Source organism: Rana temporaria, chromosome 13, assembly GCF_905171775.1.
Source record: "Rana temporaria chromosome 13, aRanTem1.1, whole genome shotgun sequence".
NCBI classification, from domain to species: domain Eukaryota; kingdom Metazoa; phylum Chordata; class Amphibia; order Anura; family Ranidae; genus Rana; species Rana temporaria.
In genome coordinates, this window is record NC_053501.1 from 51,031,250 (window position 1) to 51,049,592 (window position 18,343).

At 42.8% G+C, this 18,343-nt stretch overlaps 2 protein-coding genes across 3 annotated transcripts in view; both read left to right on the plus strand.

Moving 5' to 3' along the window:
- Nucleotides 1-1,940: 1,940 nt before the first annotated feature.
- On the plus strand, nt 1,941-4,323 carry LOC120920052 (probable serine/threonine-protein kinase DDB_G0277449). Its single transcript, XM_040331964.1, has 3 exons — nt 1,941-2,112; nt 2,933-3,061; nt 4,168-4,323. Exons 1-3 carry the CDS (start codon nt 1,984-1,986, stop codon nt 4,321-4,323), a joined length of 414 nt encoding a protein of 137 aa, XP_040187898.1. The 5' UTR covers nt 1,941-1,983.
- Nucleotides 4,324-14,066: 9,743 nt separating this feature from the next.
- The window catches only part of LOC120920436 (photoreceptor outer segment membrane glycoprotein 2-like), a 28,687-nt gene continuing 24,410 nt past the window's right edge, over nt 14,067-18,343 (plus strand). Inside the window, exon 1 of one of the 2 annotated variants that reach the window (XM_040332533.1) lies at nt 14,067-14,258. The gene's annotated coding sequence lies outside the window, so the exon portion shown is untranslated. Of the gene's footprint in view, nt 14,259-17,125; nt 17,181-18,343 lie in introns of those variants that run through there. The other variant, XM_040332534.1, reaches the window with a different exon arrangement.

Sequence of the window (18,343 nt, forward strand, 5' to 3'; positions counted from 1 at the left end):
TTATATGCATTTTGGCACGTTTTTCTTCTACATATTTTTGGTAAAAAAAATCGCAATAAGCGTATATTGATTGGTTTACGCAAAAGTTATAGCGTCTACAAAATAGGGGATAGAATTATGGTATTTTTATTATTATTTTACTAGTAATGGCGGCGATCTGCGATTTTTGACGTGATTGCGACACTGCGGCAGACAGATCGGACACTTTTGCCACTATTTTGGGACCATTCACATTTATACAGCGTTCAGTGCTATAAAAATGTATTGATGACTGTGTAAACGTGACTGGCAGGGAAGGGGTTAACGCTAGAGGGCTATCAAGGGGTTAAATGTGTGTCCTAGGGAGTGATTCTAACTGTAGGGGGAGGGGACAAACAAGGGGAGGAGACCGATCAGTGTTTCTCTGTACTGGGAACACACCATCGGTCTCCTCTCCTCTGAAAGGACGTGGATCTATGTGTTTACACACACACATATCCACGTCCTTGGCTGTGTCACTGGCAATCGAGTGTGCCCGGCGGACATCGCGGTCGCCAGGCGCGCATACCTGTACCCGAGCCCGGCAGACATCGTGGCCGCCGGGCACGTGTACTTATACCCAAGTGACGCGATGGGTGTCTGCCCACTAGCGGCCGAGAAGCCAAGGATGTAATATGAAGCCCGGCCAGAACAAGAGTCGCACCGCGCAGCTGTCATTAGTCGGCCGGCGGGCAGCAAGCTGTTAATGTATTACCCCAAAAACTGAACAGTGCCTATCATTGTTAGAGTAATACATTCCTTCCAATGACTTGCACAGATTGGAAGGAATCATCTATTAATCATTTATTTACTTATGTCTGTGAGAAATGTGACATTAATTGACCTCTCTTTTTTTACAGATTTCTTACTGCCGAACTTCTTTGTGCTCTGCAATATCTACACGGACGTGGCATCATTCATAGGTAAGTGTTTCATCATGACCTTGTCTCCATATTTGCCATTATTTATTAAAGGATAACACCACCCAACACTGGTACTCTAGTTGTGGATGGGTGTACAAGGGTTGAGATGCCCTTTGCCAGTTCTGTCGCCTGCTGCTGAACCTCAATGGAGCGATCCCCGCCGAGCAAGCGGATGTTCACGGGGCAGATCATCACGGGATCCGCCCGTGTGAAAGGACCCTTAAAGACATGTGGATAGAAACACTCCCCAGGCTTTCTCATTCTAATACGTATCGCCCCCTAGTGGGACTTAATCATGTCCCACTAGAAGGGCAAAATGTGACTGAGGAAGACAGCCCATGGAGTGTTTTTGCTCCCTTGTTTTCAATAAAGATGTTAAAGCATTGCAGAATGACAGACTTGGACTTGACATGGTTTCTTCAAGTGCAGTAAGCCGGGAACTGAGCTCACGAGGATCATGCTGAGCTCATAAAGTGGTGCAGACAGTTAGTAGGTGATCTAACCCGTTGGCACCCATCTAAAACTGACCTATTAGTATTGGGTGAACTTTGATTTTAAATATTTGATGTGTAAATATAACTCTCTCCTTTTCTTTTACAGAGACTTGAAACCTGAGAACATACTGCTCGACAGCTCTGGCCATGTCAAAATAGCAGACTTTGGCCTTTCTAAAGTGGATATGTTCGGACCCAAGAAAGCGTATAGCTGTGCCGGTACTGAAGCCTATATGGCCCCAGAGGTAAGTAAAAAACACCCTTCTTTTTCCCCCTTACCACATCCCTCTTTATATTATTATGTTTATCAGCCATATCATTATAATGAAAGAACAAGAATTTTGGAGATGAAGGAAGCAGGGTCACAATGATTGTGACAAGAAGCCTAAAAAACATCAGGGGCCACACTGCGACCTGTCATTTCTACCAATTATTTCTTACCTTTTATTACTGCTCTGTGTATGGCTGATCATGTGCTTTGTTTTATAGTTACCCTTACTCTCTTTTCTCTTTTTTATCAGGTTTACTATAATAAACCCTACGATGCCATGGCCGACTATTATTCTCTTGGTGTCATCCTGTTCGAAATGGCCACAGGAGAACCTCCAGAATCAGTCAGATCCAGGAACCACTATCCAAGGAACATTGACCCTGACCTTCGAGATGTTATTGAGCGAGTAAGTATAGATAGTCTAGAATTAGAATGATCTTAGAGCTATAGGTCCTTAGTGTTGTCTATGTAAAAAGGCTCTTCTGCATTGCTATGTGCTATAGTGATGAAGGGATTAGAGTCAGAAATCACAGAGGGGGTATATGACTTCTGGAAGTGTTATATACAGATTTTATGGCAGGATATTGACCACATAGGAGGTCAGCATTACATCTGAACTACCCATGTGACATCCTGAAAACATGAGCTGTTGGGGGAACTCCTAGACCGGTTCAGGAATGTTACCTTAGATCACAGGTGTCAAACACAAGGCCCGCGGGCCAAATCCGGCCCTCCGGGCCATTTAATGTGGCCCTCACACCTCTCCTGCAGCTGCAGGAGAACTCCAGCCCTCCTCTGGTCCTACTCCAGACCCTTACTTTCTGCTTTCAAGCAATGCATCCAGCTTCTTCCCAGAAGCAGCATAAGGAAAGGGGGTGCACTGTGATGTAAGGGAGCGTGGGGTACTCAACTTCTGATGGTGGGGTGGCTCTTGACATCTAATGTAAAGGGGAGGGGATGCGCTGGACATCTAATCTTACAGATACAACCGGCCCTTTTGAGGGCAATCATAATGTTGATGTGGCCCGCAATGAAATTGAGTTTGACATCCCTGCCTTAGATCCTTCTAGCAGACATACCTTCATTTAAAACTACACTAAGGAATAAAAATATGACATTCTGAGTCCATTTTTTTTAAATAATAGCCGACACTAAACTGGCTAATTTATCATTTTCTGTTAGTGACAATCTACTGTATGCTAAATGTCATATCTTTTTCATTACAGCTTCTTGCAAAATATCCGGGAGATCGCTGGTGGGCAGTGAAAAGACTACGAGAACACCCCTTCTTCAGATCTATTGACTGGAAGAAGTTGGAGGAAGGAAAGGTTACTTCACCATTGTGGATGCCAGAAGTAAGTCCATTGGAAGTACAATTAATATAATGTGTGCAGATACAAGGAGATCATTTCATAGGGGGCTGCATAGCTGTGTTCATTTTGGCAGCAAATTTCGACTTAGTTTTAGTCTTAGTCCCATTTTTGTCTTCTGCAATTGTTTTAGTTTTAGTCGTATTTAGTCGACTAAATCTCCAGTAGATTTTAGTCGACTAAAATGTCCTACGTTTTTGTCGACTAAAATCTCCAGTACGTTTTAGTTGACTAAAACTAATTTTAGTCGTCTAAAATCGAATGGGTGTAATTAAATTGTAATGCATTAGTTAAAATTTCTCTACAATTTCCAAACTCATTATATACGGCTGGAGTGAAAAATCTAGTATGTTATTATTTATGTTATTGAGGTAGGAACATGGACTACAGACCAGTGTTAATTTTGAAGTCAAATTTCAAGCTAGTTTTAGTCTTATGCCCCGTACACACGATCAGGCTTTTGCCCAGCCAAAATCACATCGGAATTCCGATGGAATTCCATCGGAGTAAAAAAAAAACATGTTCTCTATCTAAACTCTAATGGAATTCCTCTGAATAGCCGATGGGGCATACACACAATCGGAATATCCGATGGAAAAAGTCAGACAGACTTTTTCCATCGGAAATTCCGATCGTGTGTACGGGGCTCTAATCTTGTGACTAAAATGGCATTTTAGTTTTAGTCCCATTTTAGTCTTTTGACTAAAATGCCATTTCAGTTTTAGTCGTATTTTAGTCATCTCAATTGTTTTAGTTTTAGTCGTATTTTACTCTACTAAAATAGTATTCATTTAGTCAACTAAAATGTTTGTTGTTTTAGTCGACAAAATTAACACTGCTGTATACAGGAATTGCAGAATAATTATAAACTTCAAAAAAAGCAAAACACAATCATCTGTACATTTGCTATATTCCACATGCACCCCACTGCTAATTATTAATATAAAATATCATTATAAATTCATAGAAGAACAAAATATCAGTTATAATGGCAACATTAGGTAGTATAGTGTTACATTTGAAAATGCATCTCCTGGTTGGCATGTCATGTATTGAATGATAGGTCTGATTTATGTATTTTCTTGTTGCAGTGCCCAGAAATAGACACAAATAAGCAAATTGACGTGAAGAAACTGATTCACTACAGAAGAAGAAATCAGAGGAGAATTACAGATGAGCACCAGAGATTGTTTGATGGCTTCAGCTTCATAAGCAGGAAATGGAGAAAGATGCTGAAGAGGCAATGAAAGAATAAGATCTAAAGAAACACTCACTAATCCAAGAGTCCTGTACTGTCTTACGCCGGGCCGATCCTTTGCTGGTCTTCGGATCCCCGGTATTGCCAACTAGATTTAGGGAGCCAGCTAAAACCCCAAGTGTGCATGCACAAAATCCGGCTGTGCTTTCAGTCTGGTCCTGCAGCCTCCTGAGACATGTGAAGTGTAATTTTCATCTCTCCTGACGTGGATCGACATCACTGGACATCATTTTGGATTTATATTGTATAATATAACCCTGACTCTTTCGGGTCACTCATTGCGATTGACAATGGCGTTACTAAGGGGGTGCAGAGCGCACCTGGGTGACACCCACCAGAGGGATGACACCTGCCAGATGGGTGGCACCATGGCTGATCTAGGGGGGTGCTGATTTTAGTTGTGCCACCCCGCACCTCTACCTGGTTACTGACACACACTGGACTGGCATGCACTGACCTACACTAACAGAGGACGTCCAGATGTACATAAACTGACCGCTCCATGCTTTAGAGAGATACACACACACAACCAATTTAGGAGAGAGTAGATCGCACACACAGATTATAGGATGAGGCCATACTACAAACATACACCCAACATTAGAAAAAGGATGCCTAGCATCCAGTAGGGTAGCTTAGTGTAGTTAGTGTAGGTCCTGCCCTAGAAGAGTCTACCTTGCCGTGGTGGGCAGGCTTGGAATCTCTTGGTCAAAAGTGTGTCAGCGAATGGGAGAGAGGATCACTAGATCTTCACTTCTGGCCAATTGATTTTACCAAAGGACTCTTGGTTTATTCAGAGTATATATAGTTGGAAAAGGAAAAAAATGTGTATAGACCCAAAATTATACTTTCATAAAACACACAATAAAAAAATTGGTATATTTACATTTGAATTGCTTCTTCTTTTATTTATTCCTTTCATGACCACTTGGATGCACAGGCCACATGTGTAAGGCTGGAAGGGGCTCTATGGCTACTTCTTCCTCTTCTGGTGTGTAGGGATGTGTAATAGGTGTTTATGTATTATCATGTGTCCTAACCATGTATATATGTACTGACAAGCCCCTTATGTGACAGTAGTGACAACAAGGTCCTCTCAATGGAGACATGGGGGATCTTCTAGCTTCACCCCAAGAACAGGGTGTGCCAGATCATCGGTGCATGTTGCATTTTGCACAACTACGCCATGAGAAAGGGCCTGGAGATTGACCTACGTGATGACCTGACCCCCGAACCCCAAAGTCCCCCCCTGCCCGAGGCAACCCTGTCTGCCGAGGGAACAGCAGTCAGGAGACACCTCGTGGAACGCATCTTTGCAAGTTAAACACACACATTCATCATGGCACAAGGAGAATGCACGCATGCACAATACTGTGGTCCCTAGCTCACACACAGCACATCCACTTCACATTGGATTAGCCCAAGTCCACCATGCAGGATTTGGGAGCAGCAACGCCACGCCAAGGCTCCAATTATGTTGCTGTCCATTCATACCACATTCACACGGCCGTGGGGATAAATTCTCCCCAACGAGCCAGGGTGACACCCCTTACTGGCAGGAGTGTCACCCCCACATTCACTCACCAGTCACACTGTAGCCTGCACTCCTGACCGTGTGCAGGGATTAAACAAAAAATAATACTCATAATCTGAGTGAAAATAATAAAAACACTCATCACCGGAGTACACAAATTAAAAAAAAAAATCATCATTTGAGCATAAAAGAAAAGCAAAGAAAATAATCATCTGCCCTGTCGTGGGCTGCGCCTCGTGCCTAGGCTCCTGGGCCGCAGTTGCCTGGGGGGAGCCTCAGGTGGGGGGGTTGTCTGGTGGAGGTACATCCCCCGGTCTCTCCCTGGCTGCCTGGCTGCCCTCCAATGCCAGGGCTATGCGGTGGAGGTATAAATTTGTCACCGCCTGCATCCGCAGCTGGCGGGTGGTGGTATTGCGCAGGTGGCGCAGAGCCTCCCCTTACATCAGAGTCCACACAGACCCCATATACATCAGATCTGATGTAAGGGGTGTTCTGGGAAACTTTATTTAAGGGTGCATGCTGTAGACTATCCTCCCCTTTAACAAAGTCCACGTAGCACCCCTTTTTATACACTGGGAGGCAGGAGAGACTAGAGAGTGTGAGCTTACCAGAATTGAGGCGCATGCAGGCTGTCGGATGCTTTTTTGGGTTCAAACTTCCTGCCCAGTGCCCACACATGCCCGGGGAGTGTGGGCAGGGCAGACTCAGAAGGAGGAGGAGCAGATGAGCTCTATCTCGTGTCTGTGCAGAGAGAGAAGGGGATGTCAGCGCTGGTGTGTGAGACGAGACATAGCTCAGCTCTGCAGCCATCTACCTCGGAGCTGACACAGGCACGGCTGCACAGTGGGAGGTGTGCAGTGGCCGTGACCTGTGTTAACAGAGCTCCAGCAGGCATATTACTGCTCTTCAAAAACAGCATTTGGTAGTGGCGGCCGGTAACTGTGCATAGTGTCACCAGCCCAGGGTGAGATTTCCACCCTGTCCCCCCTGCCAGCCCTCCCCTGAATGGTTTTAATCCTCCTGTTCCCGGGTCCCAGTACTTCTGGCTCCCCCCTCTGTGGGTGTCCCCAAAGGAAGGTGTTCCCCATGGGGGGCATTTATGCATGTGTGTTCCCAAGCCCCCTATGAGAGACACATAGCGTGGCTCAGCTCCACTCCCTGCTCTCACATCACTGGCTGTAATTGACAGCCAATGAGGAGATAAAGACCCGGTAGAGCTTCTGCTCTTGTGCACACTGCTGGATCGGGCTCAGATGAGTATAAGGGGGCAGAGGGGGGAGCTGCACACTAAAGTTTTTTTTACCTTTATATATAGATGCTTATGCTTTAGAACCTTTGACTTTTTTTTAATAGTGTGTGAATTGTATGGCCATGGGGGCCATGTCCAAGACAATCTTGGTGTAGAGGAAATTAGTTGAATGATGCTGGCCAACAGAATAAGGACATCTAGCAGAAAAATGTATTGCAAGGGAATCTCTGGACTGAAGTGAAAGTGGAGCTCCATCCAAAAAGGGAAGCTCCACTTATCTTCTACCTTTCCTCCCTCCGGTGCCACATTTGGCACCTTTCGGGGGGAACTGGTACCTGTTTTTGACAGGTAACTGTCTTCACTTCTGGGAGACCTGGCTGCGGCAAGATGTGCCATGGTCCTCCGGAAGTTCGGCTCCCCCCTCCTTCCTCCGCCGCCGGGCCATTCACAAAGCGCAGCACACTTTGCGCATACGCAATAGGGGACCGACTGTGAAGCCGCAAGGCTTCACTGCTGGTTTCCCTTACAGGCAATGGCAGAACCTCGAGAGTAGATGGAAACATCAGCTGGCTTGCCGATATCACTAGATTCCAGGACAGGTAAGTGTCCTAATATTAAAAGTCAGCAACTACAGTATTTATATCATACAATCAGATTTTATAGTAAGTTGCCATTTTAATATCTGAACTGGTTTAAATTTAAAAAAAGGAAAGAATTCAGAAGTTGACCAATGTAATTTGATAACATTTTGACAGATTGAAACTGCTGCTCTGAGGCCATGGGAGGATTGCCTAAGTGCAACCATGAACTAGGCAGGAAACTTAGTTTAGGGCCTCACCAATGGCCTACCTTCCATGGAGTATAAACTCCTACTTTTTTTGTTTGTTAATCACTTAAGCTTTAAAACAGCCTTTCTCAACCAGGGTTCCATGAAACCCAAGGATTCCTCCAGGGGTTACAACAGATTCCTTGTTTCAATGATCGACTTCTGACTCTCAGATAAGTAACCATTGACACCAATGATCTTTTGAGCTATCTGTAAAGGAGTGTTTTTCCTACTGACCTCCCAGGTACAAGGACATCCTACTTCAAAGTAGACATGTGCATTCGTTTTCGTCCGAATGCATTTTCGTCTGAATTTCAGGTATTTTCTTTTATCGTTTTAACAAACGAAAACGAACACGCTGAATCCAAAATCCAAAAGATCCGACATAAAAAAATGCTTTATTTTCATTTTCGTTGGTGCAACAGTTCGATAAAGATAGGAGATTCGACATGACGCTGACAATAGCAATCTGTGTCTATCGAACCTGTGGTCGAACGTGCCTAACCTTAACTCTATTAGTCCAAGATTATTCTACATAGAGAGGAAAGATTCGACATAGCGAGAAAAGATTTGACATTATAGAGACAGTGTTGGGGTAGACCATTTGACATGAACGGTGAAGATTCGACGCAGCAGCGAAAAACATACAAACGTTGAATCTGTCATTGAAGGCTTATGGTGTCTGTCGAAAGTTCTAAGAAGTTTCGACAAGCAGCTAAACTGTACGACGCCGCAATCTTACATTTCGGGTCAAATGCACGGCCCATAGGCTATAGAAGAATTCGAATGTTGGTTGACTAGTAATAATAATTTATAAATATAATTATTACTAGTGTCAAACAACATTAGAATCCTTCTTGTAGCTTGTAGGCGGAACGTTCGATTGCGGCGTCGTACAGTTTAGCTGCTCCGTCGAATCTTCTTAGAACATTCGACAGACCCCAAAAGCCTTCAATGACAGATTCAACCTTAATTTATTCATTTATTTTCGGACTAATGCATTTCTTAACTAAACAAAATAAATAAAAACTAATTTCAGGAGTAACTAAATAAATTATTTTTCGGACGAAAACTAAATTCCAAAACAAAATATTTCAGTGTGCACATGTCTACTTCAAAGTGACCACCAATTTAAGGGAAATGATTCTTCCCAATAACAACAAATTTTTCACACTGACCACCAGTGTAACGGGCGCTTCTTCCAGTGACCACCAATGTAAAAGAGTTCTTCACCCACTGACCACCAATATAAGGGGACACTTCACTGACCATCAATATAAGACAGCACATCTCATCTCACCATCAACATATGCAGGCGTTTTTCCACTCACTACCAGTGTGAGGAAACACTACACTATTCACTATCTGAATTCGTTTTCTAGTCATGATCTTTATTAGTTTTATATCATTATTTCCACTTAAAATAATAATGTCATACTAAGCAGCTTTAAATGTCAAAAATGCTATGTACACCGCTTTCCTAGTGTTTTTTTTGTTCTTCTATCTAAACCTAATGCGTAATTAAACTCAGTATAAAATAAAAATGCAGGTTTAGGTCATAATCTGCTAGTGTGCACCACATGCTAGCACATTATGTCAGACTTACCTGTAAAACAGAGTCCTCCAGCGCTGAGCTGTCACGGCTCTCATTGGTCCTGGTCACTTCCATATTCGCCATGGTTTCTTTCTTTCTTTCCGGGTCCCATCTCTTCTGCAGCTTGAATGGGTGAGACACAATGACGTCACTCCCACATATGCACAAGGGAGTCACATCCCTATAGCACACAGCAGGTGCTGTAAATGTGGACTGGGCTGCGTATGAGTGGCTCAGATAATATCACAACTGACAAGTGGGGGGGGGGGGGGGTTATGACAGCAGAGACCACTTGCAATCTTGTCTGTTATAGAAACCTTACCTGTCAGAAGTTTAGAAAAAATGTGAGTTCAATACCACTTTACTGTGCACACTCGTGCACCATAAAGTTGTAGATACTGTAATTATTAGCTGAGGCTCCCTGAGACTTGCACACTAGTGTTTTTTTAAACTTCAGCCTAGAAGCTGTTATTACTATTTTTTTCTGCTCCTAGAAGCAAAATCGTGCATAGGCGTGCGCACAGGGTGTGCTAGGTGTGCCCAGGCACACCCTAATCACCCTGTGCTGCACAGATTCCCCCTGCTGCTTGGCTGCAGAGAAAGGGACTTGGGAATCTCTGTCCCCAGCCCCTTTCTCTGTCTCAAAAGTGAGATATCAGGGGTCTGATATCTCACCAAAGCCCCTGCCCCCCTTCCCCAATGGTGCTTCTAAAAAACTGTAAAAGAAAATAATATATATATATATATATATATATATATTTTTTTTTATAAAAAAATTATAAAAAAAGTAATAAAAAAAACTACTGATGCCCACTGACACCATTCACTGTTCTACTGACACTGTCCATTGCCCTACTGATATATATATATATATATATATATATATATATATATATATATATATATATATATATATATATATATATATATATATATATACGCATGTGTATTTTAGCTCTGGGGTGCACACCCTAAGGTAATAGGCTGCACAAACCTATGAGTGTTATCCTACGTGTCCATGCACACTACTTTAAGTTATTACTGTTTTTTGAGCTTCAGCATCTAGAAGCAGAAAAAAATATGTTTTTGTAGTTTCCTGGAGCGTTTCTTCAGCAGAAATGCTCTTAAATACATTTTAAAATATATATATTTTTTTTAAAGGAAATGCAAAAACTCGAATAAAACACTAATGCTCCTAAACCGCTGCTAGAACCCTACTACAAGAAGCCATTACCCATGTTTTTTTTTAATCCAGCTTTCTTTTCAGCCTTTTTTTAGCTTAAAAAATAAAAATAAAATACTAGAGTGCAAGGAGCCTAATTGTTCCTTTATGCTGAAAACGTTGAGAAATTTTGTTCTAATAGATTGATCATTAGCTCATTTATGTTCTAAATCCCTCCTTTTGTCCATCTTAACCTACTGTATATTAATTTTATATTTTTGCACTCACACACTAATTTTCAGGTGGCATATTCTATATAATTGTTAGTAAATCTCCTGCAAAGACACTTGTAACTACAGTTGAGAAAGAATATGTTTGAGGTAAAAAATTATATATTACTTAGAGTTACTGCACCAGAAATATATAGTATCTAACGCCCTCTGCTGTCAAGTTTTTGTGACTACAGAATTTATTGTAACTGGCCTAATTCAAATAAAAAAAAAAAAAAAATCTAAATGTAATATATGTTCTGACATCATGCATTTGTTTTGATAATCTTTATATATAAAAATGAAACTTAGAACTGTATATTTTTGCTTTTTAATTTGGGAAGTCAGCAGTAAATAAATGTTTGCTTGAGATAAAAAGTCTACACTACATAAATCTACAAACAAAAATTAAAAGAACACAAAATCCCATAGGTTAAAAAAAAAAAGATAGAAATCGATCAGTTAATCTTTGTCCTGCTGACATTATGTTTTTATGGTGAAGGGTTTATACTGTTTATATGAACCAATCCTTCTCATGTATGCTGTGGAATGCCTACAATAATGGCTGGTTCACATATTTTGAACACATGTAAATTTTAATGTATTGAGTACGTTTTCAAGGGAGATGGGATACATAATCTGTACTAAAATCCATGTAAAACATGCAGTATCTCACGAAAGTGAGTACAGTACATCCCTCACTTTTTTGTTAAAATGTTATTATATCTTTTCATGTGACAACACTGAAGAAATTACACTTTGCTACAATGTTGTGTAGTGAGTGTACAGCTTGTATAACAGTGTAAATTTGCTGTCCCCTCAAAGTAACTCAACACACAGCCATTATTGTCTAAACTGCTGGCAACAGAAGTGAGTATACTCCTAAGTAAAAATTAGGACCAATTAGCCATTTCAATCCCTGTTGTCATGTGACTCGTTAGTGTTACAAGGTCTCAGGTGTGAATGGGGAGCAGGTGTGTTAAATTTGGTGTTATCGCTCTCACTCTCTCATACTGGTCACTGGACGTTCAACATGGCACTTAATGGCAAAAAGCTCTCTGAGGATCTGGAAAAAATAATTGTTGCTCTACATAAAGATGGCATAGGCTACAAAAAGTTTGCAAAGACCCTGAAACTGAGCTGCAGCACGGAGGCCAAGACCATACAGCAGTTTAACAGGACAGGTTCCACTCGGAACAGGCCTCTCCATGGTCGACCAAAGGAGTTGAGTGCACGTGCTCAGCGTCATATCCAGAGGTTGTCTTTGGGAAATAGATGTATGAGTGCTGCCAGCATTGCTGCAGAGGTTGAAGGGATGGGGGGTCAGCTTGTCAGTGCAAATTGGTCTGCATGGCTGTCGTCCCAGAAGGAAGCCTTTTCTAAAGATGATGCAGAAGAAAGCACGAAAACAGTTTGCTGAAGACAAGCAGACTAAGGACATGGATTACTGGATCCATGTCCTGTGGTCTGATGAGACCAAGATAAACTTATTTGGTTCAGATGGTGTCAAGCGTGTGTGGCGGCAATCAGGTGAGGAGCACAAAGACAAGTGTGTGCTGCCTACAGTCAAGCATGGTGGTGGAAGTGTCATGGTCTGGGGCTGCATGAGTGCTTCTGGCACTGGGGAGCTACAGTTCATTGAGGGAACCATGACTGCCAACATGTACTGTGACATACTGAAGCAGAGCATGATCCCCTCCCTTCTGAGACTGGGCAGCAGGGCAGTATTCCAACATGATAACGACCCCAAACACACCTCCAAGATGACCACTACCTTGGTAAAGAAGCTGAGGGTAAAGGTGATGGACTGGCCAAACATGTTTTCAGACCTAAACCCTATTGAGCATCTGTGGGGCATCCTCAAACATAAGGCGGAGGAGCGCAAGGTCTCTAACATCCACCAGCTCTGTGATGTCATCATGTAGGAGTGGAAGAGGACTCCAGTGACAACCTGTGAAGCTCTGGTGAACCCCATGCCTAAGAGGGTTAAGGCAGTGCTGGAAAATAATGGTGGCCACACAGAATATTGACACTTTGGGCCCAATTTGGACATTTTAATTTCAATCCTATTGTCCTTTACGGCAGAGATCTTACAATTCTATATTTAAGTTGCCATGCATTCAGTCTTACTAAAAATGTGAATGGGCCCTTTCATTAAGTGAGTCCATTATATTCAGAAGTTTGGCCACAGCCCCTTCAGCCTTGAAAACAAAATTAATCTACAAACATTAATCATTAGGCAACCTTGTCAAGTATGATCTGGACACCAGATGAGCTTGGCAACAGAAAACTGTGATATGAACAGGTATATTATTAATACTTTACAACATGAGAGCAGACAGTACAGTTACCAGGGCAGTCTTTAGCGCAGGGCAAACGGGACACTTGCCCTGGGCCCAATCTTTGTAGGGGGCTCTGCGCTACCCGTGAATTGGGGCCCCGACGCCGACTTTGCAGAGTGCACAGAGGACACGGGAGGCTGTATTCCCGATCTAGCCAGCAGTGAGGGGGTGGGACCGGGAGCTCGAACTGCAGTCTGCTCACATAATTTGTAATAAAAACATCTTTGCCATTCTGAAGCTTCTCTCCAACCACTTTGCATATTATTCATATATATATTTATATATGTGATTCTGTACATGCAGCAGAAATCTCCCTCCACTCCACTCAGTCTGGCTGCAACCATTTTAACTGTGGGCAGCTGAAGCTGCTGCCTGTTCACTTACTGGATTTACACAGATCTCATTGGCCCTCTTATGACTCATCCCCCCATCCTTCCTAACAAACTCTCCCAAGCATGAGTGAGAGAGAGAGCCGTGAATGATGTCATAAGCCTAGGCTTTTTTACCAGACAATAAAGAGGAAGGGGGCTGTATAAGGTATTTACTGGCAGAAAAAAGAAGATGTTTAACTATACAAAGTTTAAACAAGAAGATTTAATAGATGGAGAGATGAAAACAATTACTGAAGCTCCGCTTTAAGTTTCCTTCTTCTATTGGCCTTCAGTGAAGCAGACACACTGTCACAGCCCAACATATATCCTATTTAGCAAAGTGCTTTGCAGCATCTAACATAAGGGGCACAATTAAATCTGTAAGCCATAATTAGACCAACAGGGATTAGTGCTGCAAGAATCTCAGACTGTTCACACAACAAATCCTCTGCTTTGTGTCTTCTACAGCCAAAAGGAAGATCGGCTCCCCAAATCACAGCTACCCCCCGGGAATACCAATGCAGCTGATCTACCTGTGATGTGAAATAGGGAGGCAAGCCAAAGAGAGGGGATAAAGGTACTTTCTTCTCTTTTATACATACCTTGATCCTATGTGCAGAAAAATTCTTGAGGCACTCTACATACCCCATCATAAGGACCACCTTTTATTTTAACTATTTTCCTTTTTTTCAGGCTGTTTTTTTGTTTTTAAATCTCTAAATTGTTCTACTTTTTTCCTATAAATCTTTTCATGGATGATACACCAAGGACCTCCATGATCCTCCATTTGCCTGTATTGAGTGAGGTTTTTTAATTTTAACTGTATTTGAAGATACTTTAAAAAAGTGTGGGCATCTTAGTATCTACATGGCACAAGAGTGTATTAAATGGCCTAACCAATATAGATATGATTGCAACAGACTGGGCCACTGTGTGCAAAACGAGCTGCACAGTGGAGGTAAGTATAACACGTTTGTTATTTAAAAAAAAAAATACCTTTAGTGATCCTTTAAGTTCTTGCCCTCATCGTTACTCCTTTATCCCACCCCCATTTTTTTCTCTCTCTTCTCTTCCCTTCCCTTCTTATTTCCTCTCTATCGTTCTAACTCTTGTATCCCACTACACCTAATGCCCCCAAACTTGAACTGAAAGCTTTGCAGAGAAAATATTGTAAAAAGTCTTTCGGAATTAATGGTTTTAATATCAACTCTAGTATTGTTCATATACGATTTCACAGTCATTATGTGTTTGTTACTTTTTAAATTTTGCACAGCATTAAATCATATACACTTCACTATAACTAGCAAAACAAATCATATGACTAGCTCAAGTGTATGTAGGAGGTTATCTGCTTTAAGGCAATATTAATATTACTAGTAATAGAATATTAATATTAATCAATGTTCCTCAGGACATCTAGTCTAGTGAGAAAAGGTAATAGAAGCTAATGGAGTAGTGGGGGAGCTAAATAATATATATGATAGGTATAGGGGCTAATATGGGGGCATTAGGTGTAGTGGGATACAAGAGGTAGAATGATAGAGAGGAAATAAGAAGGGAAGAGGAGAGAGAAAAAAAAATGTAAAATGGGGGTGGGATAATAGAGTAATGATTAGGGCAAGAACTTAAAGGATCACTTAAGGTATTTTTTTAAAAAAAATAACAAACGTGTTATACTTACCTCCACTGTGCAGCTCGTTTTGCACACAGTGGCCCAGATCCTCGTTTTCTGGGGCACCAAACCTGGTCTTCTGGGGTCCCTCGGCGGCTGTCTTGGCTCCCCCCCCCGCAAGGACTCAACACCTTAATGCGAGTGAGCTTGCATGGTGTTGAGTGCTTGCGGGTGCGCTCCCGTGATACAGCTGGCAACCATAGCCTCTCACTGTATCACTCGGCCCCGCCCCCGGCGTGCCGCATCATTGGATGTTATTGACAGCAGCGCAAGCCAATGGCTGCGTGGCTTTCAATCAACCAATGAATGAGCCGGGAAGATGGCCCAGAAGCCTGCGCGTTCACGGCGCAGGATTTTCGAAGGTTCAGGTAAGTAAAGGGGAGCTCGGGGGGGCGCTAATACACAGATGTTTTTTTCACCTAAAGCATAGAATGCATTAAGGTGAAAAAACATTTACCTTTACAACCCCTTTAGGCCGGGTTCACACCTATGCGATTTGAGTGCGGCTTAAACCACATCCAATACGCAGAAAATTTCTAAATACATTGTTTTCAATGAGGCTGGTTCACATATGTGCGATGCATTCGCACTGCGCATTGCCGAAAAAAACGCGTGCGTATTTTAGGCCTTGCGGTGCGGCTCAGGTGCGAATTCAGGCCCATTATCTTCTATGGGCACGCAGCTGATTCGCAGATGTGTTAATTTCTCTTTAGGATTTCTCTCATTCAGCTCAATACACTTCCCCCCTCCCCTCTCCCAGGTCTCCAAATTCGCAGCTAATCTGCAGCTAAAACGCAGTGGATCTTCTGAACACTTCTCTTATCTCTCTGCAGAGATAAGAGAGCTGAAATTTTCACCGCACTAGTGTGAATCCGGCCTTAAAGTGTTACTAAACCCACAACAGTAAAATCAGTCTGAATATGTAGTAAAGCATGCTTGCTATAGTCACTGTGGAACAGAAGGGGTTAATTCTCCACATTGGGGGTTATTTTCTAAAGGCAAATCCACGTTGTGCTACAAGTGCAAACTACAAGTGCAAAGTGCACTTGAAAGTGCAGTTGCTGTAAACCTGAGGGGGACATGCAAGGAAAAAAAAAAACAGCATTTTCGCTTGCACATGATTGGATAATAAAATGAGCTTCCCCTCATTTCAGATCTAACCCTCAGATTTACAGTGACAGCACTTCCAAGTGCACTTTGCACTTGTAGTGCACAGTGGATTTGCCTTTTGTAAATAACCCCTATTGTGTAAAAAGGCTGTTTGATCCTGTCTTCTCCGAGCCTTCCCTTCATCCACTGTCCCCAATCCATCTCCTGCTAGTACAGAGCATTTGGAGTCACTCTGCATGTGCTCAGTTTGGTGTGTATAGCTAGAGAGTTTTTTTTCTTAGGAGGGTGCATGTGAACAGCACAGAGCCAATCAGCACTGTCCAGACAGGAAGTCAGGAGTCCTGCAGCCTGATAGGACAGTCCTCCTACAAGCTTTAACTAGACACAAAGTCACAAAACTGCTATATACTGCTGATGAGAAAAGGTATTTAGCAGTTTATATTTACTAAAATAATTGCATTCCCATGTTCTGTGTACTGTAGGAGACCCGATATAGTGAAACACTGCAGTTGGCCCAAGACCTTGTAGCTCAAGAAATTGAGGTTTCCAATTGTTAGGAGGGAGTAGTCAAAGTGATCCCAGATTATAAATAATTCTCAAAAGTCATGAAGAGGTTAACAGGGGATTTAAGTTCTTTGAAAGGAATAGCCTGTTTTTTTTTCAGGCTCTGGCAATCGTCTGGTTTGCAACAGCAAAGACGTGGGTAGATAGGCAAAGGTATGATCCATTTTTACGTGCTTTCACAAGGATCTTTTAGACAGGTCTGTTCAGAAGAGTGTTGTTACCAAAAATCTGCAAACACAGTTTATTAATATGCTGCATCTAAACCTATAAAGGCCGGAGATTGTCTGAATAATAAACTCATTGGTTTAATACATAAAATGAGGAGCAAAGGGGATAGGGGACATCTCTGTCTAGTTCCTCTGGAGATGCAGAAGTTTCAGAACTGTGATGATAAAAAAAGAAAAATAATCACATGCCATTCCTCATGCCCACTGACGTTTTAAAAAACGGGCTGTAAAGCTAGTACAGACGCTAGGAAAAAAATGGCTTTTTTAACATGATTTTTTACGCGTTTTGCATTTAATTCATTGCACGTTTTGTCACGCTAGTTTTCAGCCGCATTTTTCTTTCTCTATTCAAAATCAATGGTTCCCTATGGGAGCCCATTGATTTGAATACAGGTCGCACCAGAAGTCAGATCAGGATGATCTGACTTGCGGGGCGACTCGTATGCGGAGAATCTTGAAGGGGAACACCGTGCAAATTAAAAAAAAAATTGCGTGAGGTTCCCCCCAGGATGATACCAGACCCTTCGGTCTGGTATGGATTTTAAGGGGAACACCTATGCCGAAAAAACGGCGTGGGGGTTCCCCCAAAATCCATACCAGACCTTATCCGAGCACGCCGCCCGGCCAGTCAGGAATGGGGACGAGCGACCACCCCCCCTCCTGAACCGTACCAGGCCGCATGCCCTCAACATGGGGGGTGGGTGCTTTGGGGCAGGGGGGCACTGCGCCCTCCACCCCAAAGCACCTTGTCCCCATGTTGATGGGGACAAGGGCCTCTTCCTGACAACCCTGGCCGTTGGTTGTCCGGGTCTGCGGGAGGGGGGCTTATCGGAAAATGGGAGCCCCCTTTAATAAGGGGGCCCCCAGATCCCAGCCCCCCCACCCTATGTGAATGAGTATGGGGTACATCATACCCCTACCCAATCACCGGGAGGAAAAGTGTCAATAAAATAAACACACAACACAGGTTTTTAAAATCATTTATTAGCCAGCTCCGGGGGTCTTCTCAGCTCTCCGGGGGTCTTATTCTGCCTTCGGGGATCTTCTCAGCTCTCCCCGGTTCTTCTCCCAATCTCCGGTGTCTTCTTC

What these genes read in the sequence shown, in the direction of transcription:
- LOC120920052 (XM_040331964.1), top strand. Translation starts at nt 1,984, where the DNA reads ATGGCCGACTATTATTCTCTTGGTGTCATCCTGTTCGAAATGGCCACA. An exon ending in TTCGAGATGTTATTGAGCGA is followed by an intron (nt 2,113 to 2,932) that starts GTAAGTATAGAT and finishes TTTTCATTACAG; the next exon opens with CTTCTTGCAAAATATCCGGG. An exon ending in CACCATTGTGGATGCCAGAA is followed by an intron (nt 3,062 to 4,167) that starts GTAAGTCCATTG and finishes TTCTTGTTGCAG; the next exon opens with TGCCCAGAAATAGACACAAA.